The following is an 8,652-nucleotide window of genomic DNA, read 5'->3' as shown; positions in this document are numbered from 1 at the left end:
GAGAGGTCTTGCTGAGATTATCACAAAATACTCTGTAAATTCTCAAAACAAGATCACTTTTAATTATTCTTTAGTTCTAAAGCAAGCCCAACTCTTTCACACAGCACCTTCTGAAGGAGTGTTATGAAATCAAACAATTATGGGGGCAACACCCCCCCAAATATTTGGGAACCATGGATAAATCCTGCTTCTAGTGGAGTGGTGAGGAGAGAAGCACACGAGCAGTGGAAAACAGCAAAGGCAGTGAGAAATGGGAGCAGAGTGTAGAAAACCTTGACCGAGCGCCTTGTCCACACTAGGCACAGACACTGATCTTGTCAACAGTCCTTCTGGGGTGGCATCAGATCTGCAGGTCTGCCTGACTTTCAGGCCATGCTCTGGGAAAGATCCACAGCTTGGACCGTGAGATCAGAAGAGGGGTGGGAGGTGGCAGCAGGTACCTGGTAGGGATAGAAGGAAATGGTGGGTGGGAGGACACTAAAGGTAAGGTAAACTTACTCCGCTTCCTGTTGCCTTTATCAAGCACTTCCTGGAAGCCTAAGTATGGTTTTGTCTCTAGACACTGAACTCAAGGGTCACAAGGTGAGGGAGATGAGGTGGCAACTTGGACATGCACAGAATCTGGCTACAAGTATACCTCCCGTTTCTGGGAGCCATAAAGCTAAACCAGGTAGGAGGGATGCAAAAATGCCAGGCTCGGACGGGTTTTCACAAGGAGAGGCGTGTGGGCTCCTTACCAGCTCTTGACACCTGTGGTTCAGCCCTGGCAGCTTACCAAGCCCCACCCACCATCTCAGGCCTCCTGAGACAAGGCTCCTCTGCGCAGGTCCAGTCCACTCATCCCTGCAGTCTGTAGTTCTCTCTTCTTTGGTCTGGAAAAGAACTAATCTTGACGGCCACCAGAGGGCGGTGTATAGCAGGGACCCTGTGGACTGAAACCGCACAGCTGCTACAGACCAGGACTGGCTCCTTGGTTTCACCACCAAACTTCTCTTCCCTGAACCCAGACATTCCCCGTCTACTGAAGTCCAACTTCCTCTGAGCTTCCACTCTTTTTTTTTTTCCTAAGATTTTATTTATTTATTTGACAGACAGAGATCACAAGTAGGCAGAGAGGCAGGCAGAGAGAGAAGGGGGGGAAGCAGGCTCCCCGCCGAGCAGAGAGCCCAATGCGGTACTCGATCCCAGGACCCTGAGATCATGACATGAGCGGAAGGCAGAGGCTTAAGCCACCCAGGCACCCCCCTCGGAGCTTCCATTCTGGCTCAGGAGCACCTGACTGTCTGAGTTCCTGCCTATCTGCTGCATTGGAACCTGAAGGTTCTCGGAATACCCAGCCCGGGGAAGCAGAGCCAGGAGAAGAGGAGAGGAAAGAGGAGGGATGGGGTGTGAGGTGGAGGAAGCCAGTAGAAACAACAACTAGGACAGGCGATCAAGAAGAAGGTTCCAGGGGTGCCTGGGTGGCTCAGTGGGTTAAAGCCTCTGCCTTCCGCTCGGGTCGTGATCCCAGGGTCCTGGGATCGAGCCCCACATCGGGTTCTCTGCTCCGCGGGGAGCCTGCTTCCTCCTCTCTCTCTGCCTGCCTCTCTGCCTACTTGTGATCTCTGTCTATCAAATAAATAAATAAGATAATTTTTTTTAAAAAAGAGGGTTCCAATTGTAATGCATATATGCTCCTTGCTTGGAGAGCCTCCCTATCTTCCCCTAAACACACACACCAGGGCTTGAATCTGTTCTCTGCCCCCAGCAGAGATAGGAGAGATAGGTTCCAGCCCCCTGATCCCGTTATTTCTCTTGACCAAGAGTGTGTGGGGACTATCAGTTATAAATTAACTGGGGATTCCCACGGATCACCAGTTGATCCAGTGACATCCCAGAATAAAACATCACCCCCATTCAGACCCTGGCACCTGATTCAGGGCCTTCAGGGAGGGACCAAGACTGCAGGCTACCAATCATGGGCCAGAATTCTCTGAGTATCAGTAATGCAATAGCCTGTGACCTCACTGGAGCCTCTGTAAATGAGAAAGGACATGTGCAGACCCTCTTGCTCCTTCAACAACCCTGGCCCCTCCAACATTCGGTATGCAAGCATGCGGACAGAATGCTGGTCCTCTCTGGGTGGGAGAAGGGACCAGCAGCCTAGAAAAGCACACGACTCTGGGCTCTCTTTGCTGATCACTTGGGACGCCCCCTCCGATGGGAGGAAGCAGGCAGGAAGACTTGCTGGGCAAGGAGGGAGGAGTCGGAAGTAAGGTATTGACTCAGAGTTAGTCCCCTTCTCCCCTCCTCTCGAGGTGAATCCCCCTCTGAACAGAGATATTTTCCAATAAGCTCCTGCAAGCCTTCCCTTTATTAGGCCACCTGTAGGAAAATGTCAGACATCAGATTGGCAGGCTGTGTCAAACAGTGTTAACGCCGTGCCCTGGACCCTCACCTTGCCAGGCGGGGCAAGCAGATCATTATATTACAATTTATAAATAGAAAATAAAATAAAATAATTGGTTGGGGCTGAGGCACTCGGGAAGAAGAGGTGAAATAGTCCTCTTCAAGGAGTATCCACCATCGACCCCAGCTACCTATGACCGGGGATCTCCTCTCCGCTCCGATGGAGGTTGCCCCTAAACCAAGCAGTCCGGTCTCGCGTCCATTTTTCTCCCTATCCCCTCCTCCCTGCCTTCCCGAGTCAGCATCCTCTGCTGCCCACACCGCCAGATCTCAGCCCACACGGCCGGGTTTCCGCAGGCGCCTCGAGGTTTCTACGTCGGATGCATTCAGCCCAGTAGCTCCTCCGCCAAGCGATAGAGGAACCGAGAGTACCAGTGCATGCCCGTGGGCTGGACTGCCCCGCCCGGAAGCAGCGCCCCCAGCGCGTGCAGCAGGCGCAAAGGAGCGAAGGCGCGGTGTGCCCACTGGTGACTCTCTAGAACCGCGTAGCACGAGGCCAGGACGTCGTTGACCAGCAGTGTCCCGTGTGCTGTGAGTGGCGCGAACACGCCCACGGCTTCCTCGCGCGCCACGCGGGCCACGCGCGCCGGCCGAAGCGCGTCCCCGCCAGGCGCCAGCACCGAGTCCCCCGCGCGCAGCCGGCGTGCGAACACCGGCGCAAAGTCGCCCGGCGCGGGCGCGGGCCCTCGAGCAGCGAACACCAGGTGCCAGGGCGTGAGCAACAGCTTGCGCGGGGGCCGCTCGGTCTCCACAGCCACGAAGGAGGCCCGGCGCTGCAAGTCCCGGTCGAGGAAGAGCAGAACAGGCGTGGGCACCACCCGGCCTGCCGCATCTGCCGCCAACACCCAGTCACCGCGGTGCAGTTCTCGAAGCCCCTTCCGCTCGCCGCTCCGCAGGCGCACGGTGGCATTTCCCGGAAAGCAGCCGCCTGCCCTGACGGCCAGGGAGTTATCTGCAAGGAACAAGCACAGCGATGATTGAATCAAGACCGGAGGTTCCGGGATGTTGGTACGGATTCTCAAAGATGTGGGTCAAGCCCAGAGCAGACCTCGCCAGTCCTGGGATATGTAATTTCTCACGGATCTGGCCCCAACATGGGCAGAGATACAAGGATGGTTTACAACACTAACGGCCACTTAGTCTCCCCTAGGGTCGCACCAGAGCTACGCAGCCTCAGTTTCCCGGAAAGAGCCCCCTTGGGGCGGACTTCACCACCCACCCCCTACTGTACCGGCTTTGACCGACACGTGGACGTGGTTGCGGGACTCGTAGTAGACCCAGTCGAAGCCGGCTTCCACTGCCAGGCGCGCCAGCAACCCATACTTATTGCGGTCGCGGTCAGACGTGGTGATGTCCAAGGCACGACCTTCGTAGTGGAGAGAGTCCTGAGCATGGTGGCCGTCCTCGTCCCAGCCCTCGGTCACCCGCAGGCGCACTCCGGGCCACATATTCATCACGGCAATGGCCAGCGCGTTCACCCGCTCCTTACAGCGCTGGCGGGGAATCAAAGAGTCAGTCTCCTCACTACCAAGACCACCGCAGGGGCAAAAGGGACCTGAAAGGGAGGGTCGATTCTTCTTTGTTTTCCTGGCCCCACACCACTTCCTCCCAGCTTTTTAGTGTCCTGGAGAAGTGAGAACCTGAAGAGGTGGCGTCGTCAATACCCACTCCCGTTTCAGAGCATTGTGGGAGAACTGTGGGGTCACCTCAGAGATTGAGAGGGCTCCGGTACCTAACTCTTTCCCTACTTTGAACCCCTGCCCCTCACTCGTTATGGGATCTCGGCTCAACCTGGGAGAGGGCAGGAGTTGAGAGGGCGGGTGGAAGCTCTGTCAGGGAGGGTTGAGATGCCTGGCTCCCCGAGAGGATCCCCTGTTTGGGCCTGGCCCCCGCCCCAAGCCCCGGCTGCCCTCCCTCCGCCTGATTCATCTTTTGTTTCGTTGCCTTCCCTGGCACCGGGCATCGCTTCCTTCCTTCCTTCCTCCTCCTCCTCCTTTCGGCCCCTAGCATTAACCCCTTCTTGGTGCGAGTACCCCCCACAGAGGTGCCCAAAGCGTAGCCGTGCGGGATCAAGGCTACTGGAAAAAGGGTTTGGATGGCGGGGGCTGCGCGAAGTACAATGGCCATTCTCCGGGATGACTTAACCGAGCGAGAATCCCGGGCCGAGGCCGGGGACGCGCCGGGAGAAGCGGACTCAGCAGCTCCATCCACAAAGGCGCTTTTCAGCCGCCCCGGCTCCGGGAGAGGAAAGGGCAGAAAGCCGCGCCCCCCATGCCTGCTCCCGCCCGCCAGGGCCCCCTCCCCCAGTGCTACCAGCCCTCCCAATTCCAGCTCAGGCTCTACCAGCCCTGAGTCCCCGTCTCTCCATCTCTGTTCCAGATGCAGCCCAGAAAGGCGTGGTAGTAGCACCTGAGATTAATGGGAGCTGCCCTAGCGCGGAACTGGGGGGCCCCCTGCAGGGTGGGAGTGGAGAGGAGGAAAAGCAGCGGGCTGGTAGCCTGAACCCGGGGGAGTGAGACCGCGGTTATCTGGGCAGCTCTAGTCTGGGAGCCGGAGACCTTGGCGCGCACCATACCACGGACGCGGCGGGAGGAGGCGCAGAGAGGACAGTTTCCTTTTCTTCTACCCGCTCCGACCTCTCACCTCAGACTTGGTTTTCTAAGTGCCAGAGGGGCATTTCCCTCCTTCCCGCGTTTTCTACACCTCCGCAGGGTTGGAGAGCAGGGGAGGGGAAGACAGGAAAAGTGGTAACTTCATCCAACTTTTTGTCGTTTTGTCCCCTAAGGAGGCCCTGAGGCCTTGACCTGCGGGGGCAGCAGCCCAGTGCAGAGCCAACTCAATGGAGGCCTTTTGCAGCCAGGGTGTGGGAGATAAGCAGGACGGAGGGGTTCCCAGGCCTTGTCAGAGCCCCTCCAAGGCCTGTCCCTTGTTCTGGCCCCTCTGCTGCAGGTGGCAGCCAGGGAAAAGGGCCACAATATTCCATGGCCAAGGAGGGAAGGAGTGTCCCCTTCCCAATCTCTGAGTAGTAGTAGAAGGAATTCTTTCTCCCCTGGACAGGTTTTCCTAACAAAGTAACCTGGAAAACTATGGCAATTAATCAGAGGAAATCCGTACCCCTCCCTCTCCCCCCACCTCTCCACTCCATACACAATTAGGTGGTGTAATGGAAAGTGTATAGACTTAGAATCAGGAGTCCTGAATTCTAGTCCCAGCCATGCCACTAATTAGTTTTAAGACTTTGATTAAATCGCTTTTCCTCTTGGGGCCCAGCTCTCAGCCGCAAAATAGAAGCAAGGAGGTGGAAGAATGTGATTTCCAAGTTTCCTTCCAGGTCTGACATTTGAGATCACTGGCCAGAGGTGGTCCTTCACTCCCAAGGCATTGCTCACCTCATCCTAGGTCAGCAGGGTTCTAGTTGCCGTAGATGCTCAATACATGCTAGTTGAATTTAATTCCAAGGAACACCTCTGAGCTAAGCTGAACTTGAGGGATGTGGGAACACTTTGATTCTCAGGTGGGCCCATCTGTTTTTCCCACTGAGAACTACTTTTCACCCAAAACAGTCATTTAGACTCTAGAATAGTCTTGCCTTGGTTCTAGGATCCCCCCCACCCCCATGCTGAAGACAATTCCTGCCCGGCCCCTTCTCAGGTACATGGCCTGGTGACCTAACCCTTGGCCACCTCTTTCCCAGCCTCCTTCAATCTCTTTAGCCCACAGATCTTTTCCACAATCAGGTCAGGAGCCAGGCTAAGGGTAGAGCTTTCTGTCTGCTACCTCGCCAGCTCCTGGCCCCCAGCTCACCCCAGCCCTTCCTGCCTGGCTCGGTAGCTGACCCCCGGTCCACGCCTCAGCCATTTCCCGTCTCGCCTGCCGCCATCCTCTTTTCCCCGCCCTCGCTGTCTCTCCCAGCTTCACTCTCACTAGTCCCTCCTCCCCTCCCCATTCCAGCTTCTCCCCGTTGGAATCTCTCCTATCACTGAGCCCAGTGAGCACAGGTTTAGGGTTTTTATTTTTATTTTTTTGTTTTTGGTGGGGGGGAGAGGGATGGTGGAAAGGTAGGGAGAGGAGATCTTTGGAATTAAGGTGTCTATAGATGAAGCCCAGCTTACCCTCCCAGGCTGCCACAGGAGTTGGCAATGCCCTGGCGCAGGTGGGGAGGTCCTCCTTACCTCGGTCATCAGGCGGTCTGCACCACTATTCTCCTCATCCTTGAAGATGATGTCGGGGTTGTAGTTGGGCACCAGATCCCGGAAGCGCTCAGAGCCCCTTGCCACTCTCCCCTCGGCAGGCCCACTGGCGCCCAGGGTCCGCTCGGGCACGCTGGGCACAAATTGCTTGTAGAGCAATGGCACCAGCTGCTTGCGCACGTAGCGGCGCCGGCCAACCGGCCCCCGGCCGGGCCCGCAGCTCTGGGCGGGCAGCGCCAAAAGTGCCAAGCAGCACAGGGGCACCAGCCTGGCCGGCAGCGCCATGGATGCAGAGGACTCGGGCCAAAGGGGACGTTCTTGTCCTCACCAGCTCGCCGGTCAGTTGGGCATTTCCCCAGGCACCAGAGAGTGCAGCAGGCAGAGCTGCCCCCAGAGTGCCCTGGAGCTATTGTGGCTCTGCACACCTGGCTGCCGCTAGCTCAGCCTACATGCTCCCAGAGGGTCTGGAACCTGCTACTGACGGGCCATCATAGCAGGGAAGGGGGGTCGTGGGTGAGTGCCAGCCCAGCCTGGCTCTGCTGCCCGGCTCCTGCGCTGCCAGAACCCGGCTCCGCCTTAAGTGGCCCCTGGCCCCGCCCCCCGCCCTTCTCCCAGGACCGTCCCGCCCCCTCCCACCGGGGCGGGGGCTCTAGCCGGTGACCGCTGGTCCATTTCACGACTGAAGCGTGTTCCATCATGGAAACCAGGCAGGCACCTGTCTAAGAAATCCTAGTAGCTTTTCAGTCCTTAGCTGCCTGGATAAGCATCCTTCTACTTCCAAGCCTAAGCTTGGCAACAAACCACCCTCCTCTGATACTTGAATTGGATCTTTACTCTCCCAAAGCCTATCCTGGCAGGCCATTGTCCTCTGCTCTCCTTCAGGAAGTATGGGTTCCAGTTTCCACCCAAGGATAGCCAATCCCTTTGGGCATACAACCAGAAACTTTCTTCTCTGTGGTCCTCCCAAAGCCTCCCCCACTTTCAACTCTCTTTGGCAGTAGTAACCAGAACTGGAAGGGGTGGGTACCAGTGGACCATTTTCTCTGGTAACTTTGCAGCCTTCTGCTGAGAGCTTCCCCCAGAATCAGGGACAGCTCTCTGTAGTTATAATTTGGTTCTGGACTTCAAACGTCTGCCCCCCGTCTTGTCCTTGCTAGACATCCAATGGCCACTTCCTTTCAAATGTATAACCTGTCAACTGGAAGATTCTGGAGGGCAGTGGATACTTAAGGTCATAGTCTTTTTTTTTTTTTTTAAAGATTTATTATTTATTTGACAGAGAGATCAGAAGTAGGCAGAGAGGCAGGCAGAGAGAGAGAGAGGCGGAAGCAGGCTCCCTGCCCAGGAGAAAGCCCGATGCGGGGCTCGATCCCAGGACCCTGAGATCATGATCTGAGCCGAAGGCAGAGGCTTAACCCACTGAGCCACTCAGGCGCCCCTTAAGGTCATAGTCTTAACAGGCTAAGGGGCTCTTCCCTTCACCTTCCATCTAAGCACCTCTCTAGCTTTCTCCCTCTGGACCTCCTGGGGCTCTGCTTCCAACCACTCAGGTCTCCTCTCAGAGGCCTGGAGCCTGCAATACTTCACCCACCAATTCACTATTGTTCAGAGGCTTCTGCCTTTGGCTTGGGTCACAGTCCCAGGTCCTGGGATGGAGCCCCACATCGGGCTCCCTGCTCAGTGGGAGGCCTGCTTCTCCCTCTCCCACTCCCCCTGCTTGTGTTCCCTCTCTTGCAGTCTCTCTCTCTGTGTCAAATCAATCAATCAATCTATCTATCTATCTTTAGAAAAAAAAAATCACTTTCTCAGGGGGCCTGGGTGGGCTCAGTCAGTTAAATGTCTGCCTTCGGCTCAGGTCATGATCCCAGGGTCCTGGGATCGAGCCATAGATTAGGCTCCCTACTCCAAGTCGGGCCTGCTTCTCCCTCTCTCTGCCTGCTGCTCCTCCGGCTTGTGCTGTCAAGTAAATAAATAAAATCTTAAAAAAAAGAAATCACTTTCTCTAAGAAGGCTT

General features: G+C 56.3%; 1 protein-coding gene across 2 annotated transcripts; it reads right to left on the bottom strand.

Annotated features, from left to right (window-relative positions):
- Window positions 1-1,650: 1,650 nt before the first annotated feature.
- DHH (desert hedgehog signaling molecule) lies at window positions 1,651-7,876 on the bottom strand. 2 transcript variants are annotated; one of them, XM_047742823.1, is made up of 3 exons: window positions 6,561-7,876; window positions 3,680-3,941; window positions 1,651-3,400 (listed from the first exon to the last, which is right to left on the bottom strand). In XM_047742823.1, the coding sequence occupies exons 1-3, from the start codon at window positions 6,921-6,923 to the stop codon at window positions 2,775-2,777; spliced, it is 1,251 nt and encodes a 416-aa protein (XP_047598779.1). In that variant the 5' UTR covers window positions 6,924-7,876; the 3' UTR covers window positions 1,651-2,774. The 2 variants fall into 2 exon arrangements, with proteins under 2 accessions (XP_047598779.1, XP_047598780.1); XM_047742824.1 differs by having other exon boundaries at window positions 6,621-7,876.
- Window positions 7,877-8,652: the final 776 nt, after the last annotated feature.

This window comes from Lutra lutra, chromosome 8 (genome assembly GCF_902655055.1).
Source record: "Lutra lutra chromosome 8, mLutLut1.2, whole genome shotgun sequence".
NCBI classification, from domain to species: Eukaryota; Metazoa; Chordata; class Mammalia; order Carnivora; family Mustelidae; genus Lutra; species Lutra lutra.
This window is presented reverse-complemented; position numbering and strand designations above follow the sequence as displayed.